The sequence below is a fragment of the Glandiceps talaboti genome, chromosome 18 (genome assembly GCF_964340395.1).
Source record: "Glandiceps talaboti chromosome 18, keGlaTala1.1, whole genome shotgun sequence".
Classification (NCBI taxonomy): domain Eukaryota; kingdom Metazoa; phylum Hemichordata; class Enteropneusta; family Spengelidae; genus Glandiceps; species Glandiceps talaboti.
Window position 1 is genome coordinate 5,235,331 of NC_135566.1, and position 24,787 is coordinate 5,260,117.

General features: G+C 35.3%; 2 protein-coding genes and 1 long non-coding RNA gene across 3 annotated transcripts; all 3 read right to left on the reverse strand.

The window, feature by feature from the left end:
- Positions 1–841: 841 nt before the first annotated feature.
- On the reverse strand, positions 842–9,505 carry LOC144449282 (carbonic anhydrase 7-like). Its single transcript, XM_078139797.1, has 8 exons — positions 9,448–9,505; positions 9,188–9,214; positions 6,886–7,068; positions 5,673–5,818; positions 4,827–4,922; positions 3,023–3,089; positions 2,221–2,381; positions 842–1,453 (listed from the first exon to the last, which is right to left on the reverse strand). Exons 1-8 carry the CDS (start codon positions 9,503–9,505, stop codon positions 842–844), a joined length of 1,350 nt encoding a protein of 449 aa, XP_077995923.1.
- Positions 9,506–12,945: 3,440 nt separating this feature from the next.
- On the reverse strand, positions 12,946–17,285 carry LOC144449283 (RPA-related protein RADX-like). The gene is made up of 8 exons (XM_078139798.1): positions 17,208–17,285; positions 16,661–16,855; positions 16,327–16,447; positions 15,890–16,043; positions 15,331–15,454; positions 14,076–14,304; positions 13,588–13,764; positions 12,946–13,181 (listed from the first exon to the last, which is right to left on the reverse strand). Exons 1-8 carry the CDS (start codon positions 17,283–17,285, stop codon positions 12,946–12,948), a joined length of 1,314 nt encoding a protein of 437 aa, XP_077995924.1.
- A 1,235-nt stretch (positions 17,286–18,520) lies between these two features.
- LOC144448908 (uncharacterized) lies at positions 18,521–20,040 on the reverse strand. The gene is made up of 3 exons (XR_013482146.1): positions 19,951–20,040; positions 19,422–19,507; positions 18,521–18,618 (listed from the first exon to the last, which is right to left on the reverse strand). It is a non-coding gene; the product is annotated as an uncharacterized LOC144448908 (long non-coding RNA).
- Positions 20,041–24,787: the final 4,747 nt, after the last annotated feature.

Sequence of the window (24,787 nt, forward strand, 5' to 3'; positions counted from 1 at the left end):
TCATGTTATTGTAATGTAATATTTATGTTAATTTAACAAAAGGCTACATAATTCATAATCACGTGAAATTTAAGTATAGCTTAACGAGGTTTCCATCATAAAGTTTCCTGCGCCTAAATTGATACCAGAACCGGAACCGGAACCAGAACTGAAGCAAGTATACAAACAAAGCAAAGTTCTTTACTTGGTTTAATAGTCGACAAAATACAAGAACAGTAATTCCACCAGGAATGAAGAAAAACCCGAGCAAACTAAAAGTACAGTAATATACTAGGTAAACAAGGCAACATTTCGATCACCATACACCAATTGAATATATTATTCATGCTAAATTGGAAATCATTCAAAATACTGTGGTGTCGATAGAATATTTTATATTTTGGAAAAAAAACTAACAACAAACGTTTCTACACTTATCAATCAATCAATCAATCAATCAATCAATCAATCAATCAATCAATCAATCAATCAATCAATCAATCAATCAATCCACAAACACCCAAATATTGTATCTATCCACGCTACCCCATTGTTAGTGTGTTAGACACGATGTACCATACATGTCATCCTAACAGGTACCTGATTAGAACTGAACGACACGACGTGTCTAATAGTCAACCCCCACTGTTATAGTGAAGTTGTTGAAGAATTTTATGCTTGACATATAAAATGGGCATACAAAAAACATTCTATTAAATTTACATCCGTGTATGATCAATTTTTTTGTTCTTGGTTGAATATTTCTTCAATATTAAAAGTAGATTTCGTTATCTACTTTCAATGTCCAATAACACCGCATTGAGATCTAGACTAGTGCATACAACCATTCTTAACATTGGATTCAACTCATAAAAAGAGCAATTACAGTTGTTACCATGGCAACAACTAGTGATGAAGTTAGCGAATTCGCGTTACTGTCATCCGAATCTACAGTAGCTGCCTTTTTTGGTTTTGGTACATCGTTAATGTAAACTTTCCGACCATTCAATGGTTGCACTGGTCTGTAATTATTGACTAGTGGTTTCTTATGCATATCATGGCCTACTGTGACAGGCACGGGGACCTCGGTACCTTTCACGTGTCCGCCGTGATCTGCAGCCTGAGGCGCTGCGGTATTATTTGCTTCAGCACTTCTCTTGAAGTGATGTGTATCCTTTCCGTGACCGCCGTGTTGCTCTGCTGCACCGTGTTCACCCTCGCCGTGTTTACCATCATGTTCTGCCGGAGCATGTTCGCCATGTTCCTCATGTTCTACCGGCATCTGGTCATGTCCATCATCATGTCCATCATCATGTCCAACATCATGTCCAACATCTCCATGTTCAACCTCACCATGTTCTGGTGAAGTTTCTGGAGCAGCGCCCTCATGGTTGTCCCCGGTAACCAGTCCTGCTTCCTTGGCAGCGTTGTATTCCTCCACCGTGTTTTTTAACACGTCTCTGAAGTAGTTCATCTGCAAATTAATTTTTTTAAACATGGTATGTTTATGATTATATTCAAGATTAGCGTGATGTTTTATAGAAAATATAAATCCTAGCTTGTCAGACAGTTCAAAAAATTAGATTTTATCAGAAATGTTTTTGATGGTGACTTCACTTTAATTCACTTTATAATGACATTTCTACTGGCTTCTTTCGAACTTTGCAAGCTATGAATACGCAAATACTTTTGTTCAAATGAATAACATGAATAGGTATGTGACGGACCACGGCTATATTGATAGTGAGACTAATACATAGACGAGCCAAGCCGAATTTGAATAATTCATTCATTACACATGATTTCATCAAACAATGTGTGCCATAAATGTATTTTTATTTTGGTTGATAGCGATAAAGACAACACTTCAGACAAACCAACACATTACAAATGCAAAAACAAACAAACTGTGATACACTGTTAATACTTGGCCCATTTACAGCAATAGACTACATAGGAGGTAAACGTGTATGCATTTCCCATACTTCAATGGATTCAGTGGTACAACAATGTTGTATTTTGAGCATGTCTGAACTATTGTCCTTACTATTGTATGAACCAGAATAAAAAAATACATTTAAGACAGACACTATTTGAGGCGAGGTTGGGTGAAATTTGCTGTAATGTATCACGCTGATTGAACACATGTGACAAGCAAAAACATGTCCCCGTCTGTAAACCGCTTGTGAACAAGTGAACTCCCGGGAGGGGAGAGGGGGGGGGGGGCGTTCTTTTACTTACCTGTTTCTTAGATACTTTCACAGGCTCTTCAAATACTGTCCACAAGACACTCTCGTAACACCCTGGCGTTGTCAAAGAACCATCATATCGGAAGTAAGTTCTGTGGTTGTTAGACATCAGTGGGAAAATAGGAAAAGATTCCTCGAAGTCGTAGGTTTCATCTGTTAGGTAATAAGAAACATATTGGTAACAAAATAAAACGACATAAGGATTATTTATTCATCAAACGAGACAAATAGCGAGAACTCCATTTGTTCATCTCAACATTCGCTATGTTTCACAGTGAAAACAATTGAGCGATGTCTAAATTTCGTGATGTTTGGGTTTTTACTGAGAGTGTATTTTACATAGTTTTGTGGCCCTTTCAGGTGCAAGTGTCGATATGATACGAGTAAAGGTTGTGTAAATTATAGTTACCATGAAGAATAATAAAATTACATAAAGCGAATGACCACATCGATATTATCAGAAATATACAAGGTTGATGGGAACCTTCTATCAAAACATTCATACAATGTATTGAATCCTTAAAAAAAGCAACAATCAAAACCATGTGTGTTGTCTAGTTATATTTTGTGATTATTTCCATGGTGAGATTTAAATTACACGTATTTAGATTTCAGTCATGGTAGGAAGGCTTTGAAAAACGGTTCACATCAATTGTTATTATCTCATACGCCATCGTTTTCCAAATTGTCTTTTCGTTGTATGTATAAAACATACTGGTACTGTGACAGAAACAAAATGTGAAGTGTAAGCAGCATCTGACTGTGGCGGCGCCCTGTATCATTCTATAACTCACCTTTGAACTCCACCTCATCGACCCCATCAAAGAGTTCATTATAATTATCATTTTCTTTCTTGCCAACCTAAAACCAAATGGAGATAAACAAAACTAAGTCCATTGGATATGTAATATACCAATACTTAGTAAGTGACTATCGAATGATATAAGTAATGGTTATTAATGAGAGGAGTGTTATACAGCTCTAACCGAGTACGTAGCAGCGGAGAACGAGGTTGGTCCAGGATCTACACTATAGCCCGACTCGAGTTCGCAGCTTACACCACGTTCACAGCAATCACATGACAGTTGCTTAAAAACTTTTGATTAAAGATAACATTTCTCGGCAAAATATCGATAAAAAACTGAATAACACGATAAAAAAAGCTTAATTTTCACACAACTGTGAGTATTGAGAAAGGAAGATTACACTTTTGAATGACAGACTATACACACCTGTGTGTGGTCACAAATTGGCCAATCAGGTTTGAGGATGTGTACACAAAGTAGCAAGTCATTGAGAACAGGCCAATGATTGGCCAATTCATTTTAACCACATGGCACTTGAGGAAGACATGGTTCTGTAAATTTTGTTATTGAGAGTTTTGGTTTTAATGAAAGCACGTGTCGCGTGTTTGCACTGTACCTTCCCCTGTCTTTCTACAAGTATTATCATAGTTGAAGGGCGTTTCGCCGTTTGTAGAGATAGTAAATCTAGTTTGGCTTCTTCACAATTTCGAGAACAGACTGGTGAGTAAAACTGAGTAAAATTCTCGTGACCTCTATAAATGTTTACACCTCCTAAATTTGTTTCGTCCACAAGACCCGAAATCGACTCTGCGTGCCTCAACACCCTATGTGAGTTCACTAACCAAACTTTGCCAATTTTAATATAGCTTCTCTGTAAGTAAGTCCGATCGTTAGCGAGGGTCTTTACTAATTGAACATTAATTCTACGTCATTTCACGAACAATCAGTGCAATTATATAGTGTTGCCAAGTATGGTACATTTTTCAAAATCTGTATCGCACTCGCATTTTGTCTGATATACAAAACATAATCATTCTAGTGTAGAGCATTCCCCTCGTTACGGTGCTGTCCAGTGCAATGTCTAGATATTACACCGAACCAGTGGCAGTGCAATATCACAAAGTGATACAATCGTGTAAATAATGTACTCGTGAAACAAGGGAAGTGTTCAAATTATTAGTTTAAACCATAGACGATAGAAACGAAGTCTCTCTCCAACGTGTACAGATATTTACAATTTATGCAATGTCACATTCGTACTTATGGGAGAGAGTAGGTTAGTTTGAATAACAAAGGGAATTTAGATTGTATTGCTTACCCCACTGTCACGGAGCAAACGTAAAACATATACTTGTCGTGGTTCACAATGATTATTTTGTTGTAAATTGACTTTAACAAGTGGAGAACCAAAAGTGCGTGCGGAACACCGTTGACTATGTTAATGTCCCTGTTTGTATGTGTTGGGGGTGGGGTGGGATGGGAGGTTTCAATATAATTTTATATACTCCCTAATATTTAGATGCAATTCGTACATTATCATTATGATTGTCATTTAGTCAACCATACAAAATGTATCAGTAAAAGCTTCCATATGCGTTTCCCATTGTTGGGATATCAACTTTCCGACACTACTGTCAACGACACACATCCCCTTGGCAACGATCGTGACATAGCCCTTTCTGTTGCCTCCATTCTTTAGGGATAAAATTTGCCTCACCGTCAACTTTTGTAACACAGAAATCAAAATTGCAGATTTTGGATAGTATAATTCTACTATAAACTATATCCTCACCTCAACAAATGAGCCAAACACAGCCAATCCACCAGGCTGTGTCGCTGCCTCTCCAATAGTTTCGAATTGGATAAAATCGTACGTCACTAAATGCATCTGAAAAGAATATGAGAAATTATGGTGAACGGTGCTCAAAACTACGTACAATTATTACAATTGTTGTCCTTATTTCTAGCTGGTTTTGATGTGTAATCTGCTTTACTACGCTATGTAGAAATACTAGACGATTTTGGTATTGATTTCACTATTATATTTGTATGCATAATCTCGTAATACATCTTACACGTGAAAAAACAATCCAATCACAAGTTGTCTAAACATGCACTCGCTCGTATTTCAGTCTGCTGATGTCTTAGATCTAAGCAATCTAAATCTGATGTAGGATTGGAATACAGACTGTAAAATACGTCGTGCTCAGTGCTCCGCCCTCACCGGCTGGCCTGGTTGACGGAGCTGACCGATGTGTGAGGGCGCTCCGTCACGGCGTACCTTACAGACTAACGTGAATCAGAACACTCAATCACGCTCATTTTAACCAGATTCACTAACAGAATGATGTCATCAGTTGTTTTTATTTTAATGGTCATTATTTCTTTTCAACATCCTTAGGACTATAACTCTGCTTACTCTCGTAACGTTTTTGAGTTTTTAAAGACTGAATTTAATTGTTGTTGTTGTTGTTGTTGTTGTTGTTGTTGTTGTTGTTGTTTTCAGTTAAACTCTAGAGGTTTAGCCTACAGTGTGATTACTTAGTGGTGATAATTATAAATAATATGTAATCATGTGATAATTAAGAAATTTTATTGAAAAGTCTTTTCGTTTCTGCCAGTGGTCATTTAAACTTACCTCAGCCGGATACCGCTTACCATTCAACATATGTTCAGACCCTCTCATACTATCGTTACCCCAATGATAATGAAACTGGGCTGCCTTGTAAGCACTTGGGAGTCCGCCACCAGATACGTAGTAGTCACCCTGGAGATTGACTTGAACTGTGTGTAAACACAGAGACAGAACATGTCAAAAACAAAAGGCGGCGATATTTCAAACACAAAACTACCACAGACACAAAATAAAGGGCTGAGTTATGAGTCTGCGCAGTAACTTATAATATGCTTCATATTAAGCGAGTGAGACATTGTAGTCCTCCTTCACCGATAGTTGTCTATACTTCTACCACTATTTGCCATTGACAGAACTCAAATCTGCAGTCATCTGCCATCGACTGTGCTAAGAAGAAAGTTTTCAGGCCTCAAGAATAAATTATTATACTAGAATTATAGTTTAATCTACGTGTTTGACACTTGAACCAAGAGGGGGATACATACTCCAAATCCTACATATATCGGACAGCAATAATATCGACTATATATAAACGAAGGCATGAAACAAAATCAAACTCACATTGATTCTTACAAATCCACAATCACACTAAAAGTCTTACAAATCACAATCAATAAACGACACAAGCGTAGCGTAGTACTAGCATACTATACGATAAGTCACGACATCTCTCTATTTGTATCATCTTAAACAAACTGTCAGTTAGATCTGTACCGACCAGTACTTTATCAACCTCATTCTCTTTATATCGGGAGAGTATTTCGAATTCTTACAACTGAGTGTTTCAACCATAGAGGTAAATGACAAATGAGTAAACATTTATCGTACAATTGTTTATGTTATGTTGTGTAATGTAATGGTGTAATTTAGCGTTTATTTGGCACATAGATATTGCCTAAATATAATGGCCAAGCCTTTAGTTGCAGCTCATTCGTTCTTAAGTCTCAAAGTCTAACAATTCATTTTGACCTTGCAAGAACCAATTCAAATAAGTTAAAAATTAACCTTTTTTAGTGTCAGATATTTGTATGATGTCATACAACGACTGCACTCGGCGGTATTGCCATGGGTGACGTCAGGCAACAATACTCGCCATTATTGCCATGTTTGACGTCATCCAACGATCACACACACCATTATTGCCATGTATGACGTCATACAAAGACTTTACTCACCAGTATTGTCACGGATGACATCATACAACGATTACACTTACCACTATGTCCATTGTTGATGATATTCATTTGAGATGGTCTTGCCTCGTTTAAGAGTTGATTTTTCATGCCAATCCAAACAAAAGGACCCATAGTTTTCTTGACGGCATCTTTCTTTTTGATATCTATAGGTGATTGGCTCTCACCACCGCAATCTTCGTACATTTCTGCCCAATGTTCTGGGCCTGGTGAGAAAACAAAGGTACGTTTATTTCAACTTATCACCTGGTATATATGTATGTATGTATGTATGTGTGTGTGTGTGTGTGTGTGTGTGTGTGTGTGTGTGTGTGTGTGTGTGTGTGTGTGTGTGTGTGTGTGTGTGTGTGTGTGTGTGCGTGCGTGCGTGCGTGCGTGCGTGCGTGCGTGCGTGCGTGTGTGTACGTAGCTATCTAGCTATCTTAATACCAGCTAATCTCCTTATGGATATCACAGCTGGGGGAGGGATGCACACAAAAACCTAGTAGTAATGCTTAGGGAGTTTAGCCTTGAAAGTATCAGTGTCCTGACTGGCTTTCATATTATGGTTTAGTGAGTTCCAGTCCCTAATGGTTTTAGGAAAGAAACTGTGTTGATACACTTGGTGTTTAAACTCAAGGTGCTTGAAACCCTTTTCTACCCGGTGCTAGGAGATCAGTGTCTCTAGTGATTGTTGTCTTCTCATTTACAATTTGGAACAGTAGTATCAACCTGGCATTTAGTCGCCTATCTGACAATGATTCCCATTTCAAGTATCGCACTGTTCAATTTGAACTTTTTACATATTATTTTTTTGTTATTCATCGAGTAATAAACATGAACTTAGTCTACTTTGTTTCACATTTTTTTTAAATAGAAAAATACTGTAAAGTTGTTTTAGTAATTCAAAACATTCAAAATAAATTCTCATCCATATGGTTTCATAGTCAGGAAAAAATCCCCCAAAAATTCTAAAATAATTCTACTCAATGTTGTTGAGGTCAATTGTATTACGAGGGCGTCATTATTGAACGTAGTTCATGTATTTGTGGAATGAGTTATTAAATTTATCAAAGTTGAATTATAGTTTATTTAATATAATATACAACATACATTCTCTTATCTGTACAGAATCGAAACGCAGTACTAAAGATTTCAAATTTATCAAATTGGGAGCAAATTCTTGTCAGTTGATATATGTAGATTTTATGAATGAATTAATTAAATATAAGAACAGATACAATACAAATATGTATACAAAAGAAATACTTGGATGTTATCCCCCAATATTTGTCTTCGTTCAGTCAAGAAAATACGAGTGACGTAAGGGGCCTTGTCAATATGAGTAGCTAGACGAGTAGTAGTACATTGCGAAAAGTACTTATAACACAAGGACAGTAAAAGTATCATTTTCTACAAACTATACTAATACAAAAACAACAAAAACAACAACAACAACAACAACAACAACAACAACAACAACAACAACAATAACGTCATATTAAGTAAAGCGCCAAAGAGAAACACGTCAATGCGCGCACGGATTAGAAATACGAACTCATGATTTACTGACAATAAATGTATGTTTGCTTTGACATTTTGTTTTTGAGGGGTATAGTAAAGAATCACAATGTTTTGTCTCTGCATTTTCACAATTATGCTCTACGATAGTTAACATAGACAGCACATTTGGTTTAATATCGATTATTTTCATCCTTACTTTTACGAAAATAATAGGGTTTTTTTTAATATTCGAAATAAGGTTAAGAAAACGGATAAAACGTGTATCGGACTATCTTAGCCTTTGTGGTCACAGTCTGACCCCGATTGACCTTTACCAATATTTACTTTTTGTCATCAATGAGATTAAAGTACTATTATTAACACCTGTCCTCTAGAAATGTCACTTTTGACTTATTTTTGACATCGTGTAAGTATATTTTTAGACAAGAGGAGCCACTTATTGATCGCTCTATGACAGGGATATTTGAACGAGAAAATTCCAACATTAGAAAAACTTGTAAAGTTTACTATCGAAGCTCAAACTACAAAACCGGTTATCATTCTATGCCATGCTTTCCTCATCTGTATCTGTTGAATTCCTTCTTCTCTAACATTAACTTGCACAGATAAGGAGTTAATGTTAAATCTAACTTATCAGTCTTTTTACACGTTGTAGACAAAATTTGAGACATTGTATGATTTCTGTCGACTTCTAGTCACTGCACGATTTAGGACTTTTTATGCGATTTAGGTGTAATGATAAATTAGACAACCTTGACTTATTTTGTCAGATTTGGGGTTAACTGTCAGATGTGGGAACATATATAAATCAACGCTTCTCACCTGTTTCGCCGCTGTACTCCCAGTGACCTGTAAAATAATTTAAAGTAAATGGTCATAAATATATAAATCAAACATTATTCATTTGTTTTATTACGCTTCATATTGACGATATTATGCCTGTACCACGAACTTCGTACTGAGAGTCGAAATGATCAGCTTGAAGATTGGCAAAATGACTTTAACATGTCAGACATGGCGATTATACTCGATCTTACCACATCTATCAATTTATTTGAAACAAAACGCAATTGGACACTTACCGCCACTGGCATGCACCGAGGCAGCGATGAGACACAGAAATACGGCCAATTTTAACATATCGTACGCTTTGATTTCGGTATATAGATGGTTGTTTTTTTTCACGGGTACTGCTACGCTTACAACCGTGACACCAGAACCGTACGTCCTTAAAGAGAATAAATGCGAAGAGGAGTAATACGCGACACTTTGCCCTGGGTTTCCAAATTAATAATTAAGCTTAGATTGATTGGGAATGGTGCACGCAATTATAGATATATTTGTAGTAACACAAAGGTCGTACGAGAAACCTAATTTTAATCGTGTACATCGCATCTCATGGACAAATACTTCTGCAAGTCGTTATCTGGAAACGACATCAATAGTGATTCACTCACAGGCGTTCTTTGGGGGCGTGAAATATTCGAGTAGGCGTTTTCATTGTCTAAATTTTCAGAAATTAAGAACATTTTTAAATTGAGAAAATACTTTTGAGAAAATACTTAACTAATTGAATTACGTGTTTGGAAATTACCTTAAATTACCTTATATGTATCAGATCTGTGGTTAGAAACCATTCGAACGATAGTTATTGAGTTATTATCAAAATAGCGGAATTGTTTCTAAGGAAAAGATTTACTTAAATTTGTCATCTTTTTGAAAGAACTTATTTTCGTCTACAAATAAAGGAAGAGGCACCGCCACGCACTAATCATGATTGGAATATTATCATTTTGAACTCTGTCACGTATTGTGTCTAGCAAACACCCACAAGAAGCAGACAAACAACAACCATACTATCTAGTCGGGTTTGAAGGGAAACGTTAAAAGTACATGAAATATGTTGCACTGTCATTTGAAACCTGCCAATATAACTAACCAAGAAAAAATTGGAGCATCGGAACATCTAATTGGAGGTTACACGTTGCTCAAATAGCGTTTTAATCAGTGTATTAAGTATTGAATTCAGATGTACACTTATATAGTTTAAATTTCCACAGTAGTTTTGGAATGTTGAGTGATTACAACCTACATACATGTAAACCTTCAACGTGGGGAGATCACTCTAGGGTGAGAGATAAGATTCACCGTCTACGCCAAGCCTCTGATCTAACTGACGGCTCAGACCACAATGTTAGTTGTCTGAGCTGACAGTAAAGATAGTCACCGTGGTAGATAAGCAAATTAAACGTCGTCTTATCTTGTATTTTAGATTAATGACTAATTAAAAAGGTGAGAATTTATCCCGACAAGTACTCTGTATCATTCAAATCTGCTGATTAACATCCTTCACCTCAAACCCACCAATGCCATTGCCGTTTACTTGCTTCAATTATATACTGTCACAACACAAAGTTGCATATGAATATAACTTAATGTATGCAAATTACTGTTTCATGACCGACTCCTGTCCATCATATTTTCATTAAAATGCCTATTAAATTCCTTAAAAACCTTTGTTGAATATGGTTCAACTGTTCATAACAGGGTCATATCCGGTTATATACAAATACCCAACTTATGCAAATAACTTCAATATGTACGTGTAACATGTATGCCAAACTACCAATATGCGAATGACTATATGCATGTAACGTTTCTACCAAACCACCAGTATGCAAATTTCTACTTGAATATGCAACATTTCTGCCTAATTAACAATAAGCAAATGACTATTTAATATTGAACTTGTTTTTACCTAACTACCGATAATGACTGTTTAATATTCAACTTCTATTTATCAATCTGTAATTTAGTAAAACTTCAGCATTTCATATAGAACCATGACACTGGATGAATGGGAATATTGCACTTTAAAAGCTATTCTCAGAAGAGATTACAAACTATATTTTGCAAAAGACTATATAAATCCCATCTCTGTACCCAACTCCAAATATAGCATTCATAACCCTTTGTCCTCCATGTTTCTTTCTCCTGCTGATAAACATAAAACATGCTATACTATACATGATTTCCGTACCTTAAATAGAATATTACCATCTTGATGCATTATAGAAATAATGAACATTCAGTTTCTTGGTCAACACTATAGCTTCTGCTCCATGCGCATTGCTATAAGCACACATGAGAATAAGCCAACCTTCTTGTCCTATTTTGACCCTCAAGGATGAGGTAAAAAGCTATTGCAGGTACTGAGAATTCTCCTGTCTTCTCATTTCTCTAATAAGTGAATTTGAAACCATGCAGAGCTATATACACATAGGTACAAATGTATGTATGTACAACCATCAATCAGTGCATGCATGCATGCCTACATACATACATACACACACACACACACACATACATAGACAGACATACATACATACACACACATACACAGGCATACACACATACATGCATACAGACAGACACAGATATATCAGCTTGTTTATGGCACTGCTGTGTAACTCCATTACATACAAAGGTAATTAAAAAGAGGGAGTGAGATTCGATATTGTTCAAACTTTGTCTCGGAATAACAACAAAACATAAATAATTACTCTATAGTATGACAGACATTGTATCTGCTCTATAGGAGAAACATAATTTTATTCACAAATAAATGCATTCTATAATTTTTTACAATGACAACACTGTCATATTTAAATACAAAAAAACCTCTAGTTGCTGTACAGCAAAAGTTGAAATATTACGTATTTCAAAAATCCTTTGTGGTAATAACTAGTTATACACTTGAACAACATAAACCATACATTTAATAGTCAATATAAAATGTCTAAAGAAGATACCACATCAGCAGGTAACAAATGATTCTATGTTGTCTTAATTTTCCATTTAAAGGTAAAGTTTGTGAATTCATTGTTCAATAAAAACTTGGGTGTTTAATGAGATAAAATGTGCTGGTTTCATTCACTTTGACTTATCAGGACAGAGTTGGCACTGATAGGTTACATAGGTGAATGACAAGCATAGAATTCAATATAATACATAATGTATCGTCAAGATTTGTCTGATGACAGTTTTCAAAACTCTGAGTATTTTGAAATAGTCTCATAAGGAGTATGAATATTGGTAATATTTCTAAAAATGGTTTATGTTACATGTGTTCATATGAATGTCATTAAAGCTACAAATAAATATATGAATGGTATCTTTAAATTCAAACTTAGAAATGTCTTAAATAACTGACATCATCAAATGTATATACATATATATGTACATTGCCTGCACTGAACTTTTTCATTTCGTGCCTATTTACAGCACTGTTGTTCATTCCATTGTATTCAACAGTTAACGATATTAAAAACAAATACAAATGTAAAACAAAATACAGAGTAGACACTGTGTGAGGGATGTTTGTGCGTTATCTTTATTGTGTCTATCTTCACATGAAACCTTGTGATCAGTCTCACTCACTCACTGATCTTGATACATTGTTTCATAGCATTTGCAAGCTAAGACAAAATCTCCTGTAAAGGCAAAGTTGATTAAAATTTATGTGTGAAAAACAGTTTTTCAGAGGTATAGAAAACTGATCCTGGGGATAAGCCTACACTTCAAACAGTATAAGCTCTATTCAGAATTATTTCAGTCTGCCCATCTCCACAGCAATATAAATCCAGTACAGCAACCAATCGAACACCTCTGAGACTGTCTAAGTCATGTTCAACTCCTTCATTAGGTGCTGTTCTTCCATGGACAACTGCAGCATTGCCAGTCTTATTGGCCTGTTGTTGCTGTGTTTGTGGACCAGTATCTCTGAGTGGGTCACTCTCAACTGAGATTCCCCTTTCTGTGTTATTCAATGTGATAAAATCAAAATTACTTCATGTTATTACCAAATACATGAGACATCTGTATTGTGGTGAATGTTTGCTTGTGTAAGTGAGAGTGGTCTCATGAACACTAAATTATTTGAAAACATTAAGTAGCTTCAACAAAGCTTTGGAGGTTGGCGCTATACAAATTTGATTGATTGATTGATTGATTTAAAGTAAAGAAGGCTGAACTTTCATTGAAAACGGACAGCAACGATAGCATGGCTAATTGTCTCATAAACTTGAACAGTTCAAACTTCACAGCTGGCTACACTCCCTTTCATATTGTAAGCTGTGTAAAGATAAACCCTTTCATTTTGATCACAAGGACAAGTGTCTGAGTAAACCACACAAGAGACACAAACATTAAAGTCATAATACCTGTAGTTTTGGTCCCAGTTAGTAATGTCAAGAAAGACATCTTGTCAGTATTTAGTGATTCTCTGTTACTGGTCATTGAAATGTCTGGTATAAACACTGTATTTACCGCTGCTGTCCGGTTAAGTCCTACTAACGTTACATGGTAATAGTCTTGTAGCGTTTCAGACACTGGAACATCTAGAAACACAAAAAGAAAGAAATTCAATGATGTATAAATTTCAGTGCAGTGGAGGTTTTTCTTGTGAAAGGTTAGATCGTGTGGGATCGAACAATGTTTCAGATCTAGCACTTTGTTGTTGTTTTATGGTGAACTGTTAGATCTAGTACTTTGACCTGCAACTATTTATTTTTTGACCCTTGAAAACAAGATAATGAAAATTAAATTGATAGTGATTTGAAATGCACTGGGTAACAAGTTTTCACATGTAATTTGGACAACTCTGGTTTTAAAAAAGGCAAATTCTTCCTTTAAAAAAATATATACATACCTTCCAGTGTCTCCTTAAGCATAGTGTTTGATACCACAGATGGTTGCAAACCAAATGAATACTGCAGTACATCACTGTATTTCTGTGAGTATATTCTAGGAAGGGTTTGTTGACAGATATGATGGCTACCTATGATTGGTATTTTTTGTTCTAGTACACACCACTGTGGGTCTACATCATAAGACAGGTCTTGTTGAGGACGGAATGTTGTAGATGATTCATTAATGTCCTGTATAGGTATAACCATGCACATAGATATACATATCACACAGATTTTACAATTTCAATAGAAATGCAGGAAATGTTGAGTAATCATTCATTATCAGGGCTTTTTAATTCTGAAGGCTTGTCAGTTTAAGAGTTACATCGTCAACACAGTCACTTTAAGTGTTATACCATGACATCGTGCATTCTAAACCATGACATCATACATTCTAAACCATGATATCATGCACTCTAAACCATGACATCGTGCACTCTAAACCATGACATCATGCATTCTAAACCATGACATCATGCATTCTAAACCATGACATCATGCATTCTAAACCATGACATCATGCATTCTAAACCATGACATCATGCATTCTAAACCATGACATCATACATTCTAAACCATGACATCGTGCATTCTAAACCATGACATCATACATTCTAAACCATGACATCATGCATTCTAAACCATGACATCGTGCATTCTAAACCATGACATCGTGCACTCTAAACCATGACATCATGCATTCTAAACCATGACATCATGCATTCTAAACCATGACATCACACATTCTAAACCATGACATCGTGCATTCTAAACCATGACCATACATTCTAAACCATGACATCGTGCATTCCAAACCACGACATACATTCTAAACCACAACATTATGCATTCTAAATTATGACATCATACATTCTAAACCATGACATCGTACATTCTAAACTATGACATCGTACATTCTAAGCCATGACATCGTACATTCTAAACCATGATATCGTACATTCTAAACCATGACATCGTACATTCTAAACCATGACATCGTACATTCTAAACCATGACATCATACATAAACCATGACATCATCATACATTCTAAACCATTTTTGTGTCATGGTTAAGAATGGCTGGGTTTTCATTATGAAAGTAGATAAAGTGACTACAAGCTATTCAAACTAAAATCTTACAGGATTGTTACAATTTCATAATATTTACGTGTGATTTTATTTGCATAATATTTTCATTAATGGATATATTTTACCTGACTGCCTTCAACATCTTTGTCACTTTGATCAGATGCTGTTTTCTGTTTCTTATCAATCATTTCCCTACCATCTTGTAGACGTTTTTTTGGTGCTGTTATCATAACTTTAACCCTTCTATTCCTAGAGGTGATGAGAAAAACATGTTATCATTTTTTATTACACGAAATGGTTTATCTGTAGTGCACAGCTTTGTTGACAACATCATATACTTTCTAACCACTTCTGAGCCATATTTCACGTTAAAACCCTGTGAATCACAAAAAAGTATGAATTGAAAAGTGAATGAAAGAAACGACTAAGTACTGGCACACATAAAAACATAATAGTGGTCTGATTTATACAATGCACACCCCAGGGTTCCTTGTGATTTTGAGGTCATCATCTTACCATTTATGATGTTGAGATTTTTAATAATTTCATAGGATTTACCAATTTATTATTATTTTGCTGATTTGAAGAAATATAGGATTGATTAGGTGATGAGAAATATATAAATAAATAAGCTACCCTTACAGGAAAACTATCAGAATAAAATAACACTAAATTATGCTGTACCTGAGAACTTTCTCTACGGTGTATTTTGTCTGTTCTTGTTTTCTTGAAGCTCTTGTTTGTACTGGAGAAGAGATACCACCAACAAGCGTTGTGTCTGACTTTGACTGAGCTTGTGAATCACCCAGCTGTTGTGTTGCAGCATTCACTGATGAATCTAACAGATATTTAGGAAAATAAGTTTCATATTATGTCCTGTTATAAAAATTGTAACAGAAATTGAAAGATAATGGTCTTGACAGCAGATATACTATATAGTTTTAGTTGAAGCAAGAATATAATTCACTGATATATATTACTAGATTTCTTTGCATCTACGATTCCCATAGCTCAGATCTTACATCATAATTTTTTTTCTATATCATGGCCAGACAACTATTTTTCACACCTACCGATAGCTTTTAAAACTAGGCTGATATTAATGATTTGTGACAACAAACCTGTATGTTTTGAACGGTGAACAATCTTGATAGCTGCTACGTGTCCCTGTATAACCACTCTCTTGTGTTCTCTATACTGTAAATGGTCTAACTCAGACTTTAATCCTTCCATTGGTAATAACTGGAATTAAACGACAACAGATTTTTTCCAAAACTTTTATAAAAAAAAACAACCCCAAAACATAAACCTTTACAGGAATTTTAAATGTTACACACACGTACATTATACGATACACTTTTCCTGGATGCAAAACTTAGTCATGATCATTTTCGTGCTATTAAAATTGGATACATTCAAAAAAATGCTAACACCAAAAAGTAAAATATTACGTACTTTGAATACACCATCTGCTGAAAATTGTGTTTGAAACTCCTCTAGACTTGATGTTAGTGGTGGGTAGCCATAGTAACCACCAATGATTGACACATCGAGTAGTCTTCTGATGGCTTCAGAGTTACTCCATGATTGTAAGACACCAATGATAAATTCATCTTTGTATGCGTTGTGTACATGGTTATTACTGTACAACTGTCAATTGAAAAAAAAAAAAATTCTTGTCGTGACCTTGCTACTACTGAGGAAATAACAGCAGAAAGATAATTTACATATGAATTTACTATGGTTTGGCAACCTTGATATTGAGGAAGACCAGGAAATGAACTCACACGGAATCGGGTTCCGTTATTATTACATATGTTTATCCAAAACAGCAAATTTCTGTAAAAATAATACTGTGCAATTGTGTGCTTTCATGTACATTGAACAATCGTGTCCTCATTTGCATGCAGGTATGCAATAATCTTTTCAGTAATGCAAATACCACTAGTATGTGCATGCAACAGTGCCAGTAATCTGTGGTTCATGTGTAATAATTTCTTACCCGACTTTTATTAGTTGATGTGAGGTATACATGTCTTTGTGATCTTGAATTATCACCAACTTGATTAATCACCTTCATCTGATTACACACTAGTAACATACCAGGCATCAACTGACTGTGTACAGATGGCTGTAAAGATATCAATGGTATAAAAGGTCATGACCTCCTGATAAAAGGTCACGACCTGATACTGCCTTGCAAATATCCCAGTGGAAACATACTAAATTTGTTTGAGAGAGAAAATGCTGATTTGGTATTTTCTCTGCGGGTTTTATATTCACATGGTGCAAATTCCTTCTGTATTCTGTTACATTTTGTAAAATAGTCGTAACTGGTTTAAAAGTTTCAAAGAGAAATGGTTTTAACAGTCAATAGATTTACAGCAAAATTGTGCTGAAGAAGCAACAGTTACATAGAGATATAAGAATAATCTATCACAAGAAGTTTTGGTACTCCCTCTGTATTAGACATATGACAACATTCTGTTTGTGACATGATTTGGATGGATGTCCACACACATTGATTCCAATGATAACGTTTGCATTTAAGTGACAGTTAGTGATTATAAATTGAGCTATAGCTAAAAACCAAGCAAGATGACCCTGAATTTTTATTACACAGATCAGTTGTTCTTTTCCTGCTCTTTCAATAAAACCATTATGAAAATCTTACACTGTCACAGCAAGTACTATTCAGTTTCTATTTTTTCAGCTATCATTTTTTGCTTTGTTTTATTCTATTCGTATGGACATTTCATTTTCCATTCAAAAGTTAGTTAGCTGGAAAACTTTCATGATGACCTCATTTCTAATTTATATTATCAATTTGGTTCACTTTCCAAAAATCATTGAAATTTTACAAGTAGAAGTTATTGGAGCAACACTTCCTAAAGTCGGTTTAATGCTCAGTGGTCGTACGCTGCACATCTGTGCACATGTCTTTTTGGGATGTTTACAAACAAATGTTGAAACTATTAAAAGTGTGAAATCTGCATGTTTTTTAAAATTATGAGTTATAATTCAAAGCTGCTTAGTAAAATTCTGTTGTGTGGGGACCCAACATGTGACTTGGATGGCTACTATGCTCAGCTGAGTAGCGGGGGCCAGAAAGAGAAGCAAATCAGTACAAGAGAACACCAAGATATACTTTGAGATAACACATGATGCATTATTAAAATGCAAAACTTTTGAATTTTAGTGTTAAACTCTTCTTTGTAAACATCTCAAAACATAAGCATACCCATGATGCATTGCACTTGATCACAGAACTTGAACAATGCATAAAAGTTTGATTCAGTTAGCAATAAAGTTTACCTGTGATGTACTAAATATTTCTAGAATGATTGGTTTGTCACTGCTATGGTCAACTATGTGAAGCCATCTACTGCACCAAAAAGAATCACTCTGAGGTCCTATGAGTTGAAGTAAAAGAATAGTCATAAAAGTGAATGTGAGCACAAAGATACTAGTAATGCTGTTATGAAACACTATTGACTGCTGCACTAACTTTAACTGGGGTACTATTTTTGTTATCAGACAACCAACAATATATTCAAAGAAAATTGTTAAAATACCAATAATTAGACATTGTATGTGTTAATTAGGGGTCGATTGTATCTATAACTAGTACAGCAACTGGTTGAAATCATGCTTGCATTGGGATACTGATTTTTGGGTGTGGACCAAAAAATCAATTTGATTGAATTTATCGTACCATACTATGTGTACAGTGGCACAGATACATTTTTGTCCACAGGTGATTCAATTCTAACAAAAAAGTATTCCAGTTGCAGCTGGTGAAGTTTAAAGGTGATACCCATTATTGGTTATGAGTTATGATGGTTAATGGTTTAATAGAGTTACTGGTTGGAATCTGCAGGTTATGGCTTTCAGCTTCTTTGTTTTCAATAGCTAAAGTCCTTGTGCAAGATTTGAACCATGATTATGTCCCAGTAAACCCTGCTGTATAATTGGGGACCTGGTAGGATAAAGGTTGCTAAGCAGGGCTTTAATCCTATGTGTCTTACAGAGGCTCCAAATGAGATTGTATGCTCCTCAGAAAGTTGAGAAAATATAGAGTCAAAGACTAAGAGATGTTACAGATTCCTGTTTGGGGCAATAATTATAAAGGGCATTGTGGGAAAGTGCTATATACGAGTTAGTATTATTGTTATAGCATTATTATAATAATACAAATAGTTAAAATGATGTTTACCTTTCCTAACATTCCTTGTCCTATGCCATCTTCCAACAAATGTAACAATGCCACACACATCACATATCAACTGGTCTGGGGCACCACTGAATGCAGTGAAAGTACAATCGCATTAATACAATGTATTAAAGGCAGCAGATCCTTCAAAACGTTAGTTATCTACACCTAAGTCTGCTTTCCACATGTCAGATGTGAATTGAAATTATCAAATGTAACATTTCACAAAGACAATTTCTCAATCACATGAAACTTGTGTCTACAAGTACAATGCAGTACTTCTTCATGGATCAAAATTATAGGAAAATGCGATATTTTTTCTTTCTCAGTTTTTAGTCTAATGTCTAAAATATCAAAACACTCAAAAAAGTTACCTGGAACACAAAATTTTACATAAATAGCTGATGGTGACAAAGCATTTATTGTGCAAATAAGTCGTAGAGGGGACATTGAAAACTGATTTTGACCAAAATGACACTGAAATGATTTTTAGAAAATAAGACAATCCCTACATATATAAGTACCAACCTACCTTAACTGTTTCCTAGTTAGAAATTTGTACTTGACTGTTGGTAAATCGAAATGATTTAATGTGTTCGATGGCTGGATGATTTTGATGACTGCTTCAGGATGACTAGAATTTAAACTCAGTTCAGCTTCTAAAAAAATCACATCTGGGTTGTGTAGTACTGTTTTGCTGTGTAGACTGTATCTTCTCTTCACCTCATAGTTTTCAACCAGTAACACATTTCCAACAGTCAGGCTGAGAGATAGAACGAAACTGATTTAAATCACAACTCTCAGTGCATGTACTTGAAAAGCATTTTATCTCACATTATAGTCAAAATAGAACAAGAAGGTTGACTTATTCTCAGTACCTGTAATAGCATTTTAACTCATGTTAGAGGGTCAAAGTAGAACAAGACAAACTCTATAGTCACTCTGGTTTGATAGTAATTGAAAACTCTATAGTCACTCTGGTTTGGTAGTAATTGAAAACCTTATAGTCACTCTGGTTTGGTAGTAATTGAAAACCCTATAGTCACTCTGGTTTGGTAGTAATTGAAAACTCTAAAGTCACTCTGGTCACCGTTTGGTAGTACAACATGTATTTTAGCTGGGTACACATTTTCCATAATACCAAACACTCTTCTTGCATTTAGTGAGTAAATTGTTCCTTCTGTTGGCCAAGAGAATGAATCCTACCACAGACAAGGAAGTTTGTGATCATACATACCTATTGAAGTACTTTGGAGCCAGTCTTGTCCATAGTACAGTCGGTAGACACCCTGAACTATCAGCTATGTCTAAATACACCTGATAATGACAATATTGTATGTCAAGATTACAGATAGTTACCAGAGGTATACTGTTCAGATATACTGCATTATTTAACAATCACACAAGATACAATATAGATGCATTTTAAGCAGAGCCTAGGTAAATAACAAATGACAGAGACAGACAGACAGACCGTTACACTTATCTAAACTCATGATATGACATAATGATATAGATAGATAAAAAAAATGTAATTTCTGTTCTCTATATAGAAAACAACTTTTGACTTATTTTAGCTGTATTTTTTAATGTTTGCAGGAGTTAGACTTGATTACATTGTAGCTTGCTAGTCAACAAGCACTGAGTCTTTTTCTCCAGTTTTTAATTACGTTGTATTTGTTGGTATATAATCTTGTTTTCTACATTCTATATTTCTTGGAAAAATGAATATGAACTCAATATAATATTGACCATGTAAACACTCTCCTTACCTGATATGGCCACTTTTCCCTAAATTTATCAGCTTTACCATAATAATGAAGTCTAGCCACACTAAGTATCCTGCCTAGGATTGGTGGATGTGGTTTGTGTAGATGACCACGTTGCCATCTTTCAACAACCTTACTAATCTTGGTAATGGACGGAATAACTTGACTGGATATTTTGACTGGTTTCACTGAAATTAAATGAATATTTTGGTAATGTTATGATTATTGAAACAACAGTGTTTTTGTTAAGCAGGTAAAATCTATCCGAGTTCCTAAGTCATTTTACCAGGGTTCCCCTCCAAAATTATGGTACAATCTATTAGAAACTATGCCAGTTTTACTATATTCCCCCTTTCTGTAACCAGGGTTCCCTAACCTTAGTAAAAACACTGAAACATGTACTCAAAGATATCTGAAGAGTCTACACTTTGAAAATTACTAGTGTACTAAACCTTCTTCCACTGTACGCTGGGACAATAGATATCATGTGATTTCAATTTGATAAAACCTTGGTTTTTCAGTGACTCACCACTTACATTAGCGAGGGAGAGGGGAAAACCAGATGTTGGTGCATCACTTCAAATTGCTGTGTTGATTGTCAGTGGCATGTCAGCTTAGACGGCACAACGCTTCAAAGTTACATTTATAGCAAAACAGCAAATTTTACTTCTTTCACATATGTGAATGTAAATTTGTGATGCTGACACAAACAGAAATCTTCTTTACACTGCTAAATCTAACCACATATAGGGTATATTACAATAAAGAATAACTAAACAGCTACTTAGAAATGTATGTTATTCCCACCTTCATTTTCCCATTGTTCTCCGTATGGATCATTATCATTCCAGAGTGGTAGGTAGTATTCCCTACTTACTGCCAATGGTTGATTTGACTTTTCCAGATCACTTGCACCAGGCCAGAACAACAGTTGATCCACTAGGGAAATAATCAAGACATCCAGAAAGAGTTTTAATTCACTTTCTATTTAGTTTACAAAACAAGTAATAACTGCTTGAAGGGCTAATTTTCAATCCTGGATCAGTGTCTCAACATTTCCCAAGATCTCCCCAATACTAGACAGGTACACAGCCGACTGAGGCTACCCAGGGCAATGTCCCCAATCCATGACATTACCCCTTGTTTTACAATGCTATCTTCTCATTACAATTATAGAACAAATTGAAGACAAGACCTACCATTCTGTATATGTGGTGTTTCAATCGGTAAGTACTCTAATTCTTCTAGTATCAGGTAACTTTCAGCTTTCAAACTCATTTCATTATAATGTAGTTTACAGTCCAGTAATCTAACCACACATCCTGCATGCAGCTAAATAGAAAAAAATATACATATCACTTTGAATTACATTGGCAAAATATATCAAAAAATCTCAAGTCTACAAAACTTCCTTCTCGCCTAAAACATAAAAGTAGTTCTGAAGCAGCACAAGCTGTGTTTATAATATTTTTTCACTCAAAGTTATTATTACTTACAGAAACCTAGAGGTATGACTGTATCATATAATTTTCATAACTGTTGATGCTTGCCTTCTCTAATAACAAACTATAACTGTGTGAGTTTTGTAGAAGATATTATAAACGTGTTCTCTTCAGAGTAACAAAGTAATTAACAGTACCTTATTCAGAATAACAAAGTAATTAACAGTACCTTATTCAGAATAACAAAGTAATTAACAGTACCCTATTCAGAGTAACAAAGTAATTAACAGTACCTTATTCAGAGTAACAAAGTAATTAACAGTACCTTATTCTTTTGGACATAAGTATTTAATTTTGGAGCAAGCAGACATTTGATGAGGTGTGTGCCATCAGTGAGCGTGATGTCATAACCATCACTTCCTACATCATGGCTCAGACCCGTTTCAGCTGAAAAATTGCCATCAACCTGGTACCTTTGTACTGCATACACCTATGCAGAGAACAAAAAGAAACCATTGCAGTACATGTACTGATGATAATCTTGTACAAAGAGAGTGTTCATAAACTATAGATCTATTATTGAGATACTACTAGTAGATCCATGCATATAAAACAAAGGGGACTTATCCCATCGTGTCTAAATATGTTTGAAACATACATGTATTGAGCCTAAATACAGCGGAAAAAAGTATTAGCTGTGCAGGAACAAAAGTCCAGCTTGCAGACGGAGTAAGTCGGGACTCGATTCTGACGTTGTCTCTTGTAGTTGTACACCAAAACATGGACAATGTCAGAAGACAGAATCCTAACTTCGTCTGCAGTGCGAGTGCAAGCTGGACAGACATGACAGAATGTATATAGTTATGTTGCCAGACTTACCAGAAGGTTGATGGGTTTGATATTACCGCCAACAGCTTTCAAGACCCTTAATTCTTCCTTTAGGTTATGTACAGAGTGTAAAGAAATTGTGGACTGATCAATAACTGACGCTTCAAGATTCCTTGACGCCATATCGTAGATGCGATGTTGACGTTTTCGAACATGGCGCCCCCAAAACGCCCTCTACAGGTATGAAGCACTAACATCACACATCTTTTGTTTTCAACTTCGGCTTAAAATAGGTTGGTGAATACTTGTATAATTTCATATACAGTTAGAGGGATTAGGCCTAATAAAAAAAAAACTGTGTGCTTCCGGTTCCGGTTACGCTCACGCTCAATTTTAGAATAGGTGGGGGTAGGTAGATTTTTTATTTTGTTGTATTATGTTTTTTTTCTGTGTGAGTGTCTACTTGAGTTCAGGCTTTCCAAATGGTCTCTGTGTTGTTTATTTCTTCCTGTCAGATGTACAGCCATTACAGATTGGAAGAACAGTTTTAGAGTGTCTTTTTAAGTTGATGGCAGTTTCTGCATCCACTAGTTCTCGTGAGACACAATTTTTACGATTTTACTATTTTTTTTCATGCATATATATGATCGAATGTTTGTCCAGTGTGATAATCTCCCAGCAGATGAGAGATAAAGCAAACTGTTAATGTAAGTGATCTCTCGCCAATTATAAGATTAGGAATGTTTTAATTCAGATAAGATGAGAAGAATGGACAAGGCGTTTTTATTTAGTCAATAAAGAAAAGAGAGAATTACATACAGCCTCAGACTGCTAGTGGTCTGAGATATAGCTGAGAGCAAAGTAACCAGGGAAAGAAAAAGAGATAGTTTTAAAACTCAATGAGTGAATTGATCAATATCACACACAAAATGTTATATTGCACCACAAAAATTGATCATTCAATCAATCAGCCGATCGATCAATCAGTTACATGCCCGCTGCCCCCTGTGGGTGGGGGTTGGGTAACCGGAACCAAACAGTTGTTTTTTTTAGGCCTTAGGGTAACTTTTTAAAAAAAGTAAAATTTTATTTTTGTTTTATGGATGTAACCCAGACATCATACTATTTATAACATTTTTGGAGCAAAGATCATTTTATCTTTCAAGTTTTTAGCATAAACATACCTGGTTCATACTATACTGATAAATAGATATGTCTTTCACATGTTGGGTAATGGAGAGAAAGTAACATCCATGAACTGAAAAATCACACATTCATTGGGAATAGTCTTTGTACATTTTAGTTTATTTCTGGCACTCATGCCATGTAC

Bases quoted from the DNA above. Each gene is read 5' to 3' on its own strand.
- LOC144449282 (XM_078139797.1), bottom strand. From the start codon at position 9,505: ATGTTAAAATTGGCCGTATTTCTGTGTCTCATCGCTGCCTCGGTGCAT. The intron at 9,215-9,447 runs GTAAGTGTCCAA...ATTATTTTACAG, and splicing joins CTCGGTGCATGCCAGTGGCG to GTCACTGGGAGTACAGCGGC. The intron at 7,069-9,187 runs GTGAGAAGCGTT...TTTTCTCACCAG, and splicing joins GGAGTACAGCGGCGAAACAG to GCCCAGAACATTGGGCAGAA.
- LOC144449283 (XM_078139798.1), bottom strand. From the start codon at position 17,285: ATGAAGGTGATTAATCAAGTTGGTGATAATTCAAGATCACAAAGACAT. The intron at 15,455-15,889 runs GTACAGCATAAT...CATCACCTCTAG, and splicing joins ACCGTAGAGAAAGTTCTCAG to GAATAGAAGGGTTAAAGTTA. The intron at 13,765-14,075 runs GTATGTATATAT...TTGTGTTTCTAG, and splicing joins GCTTAAGGAGACACTGGAAG to ATGTTCCAGTGTCTGAAACG.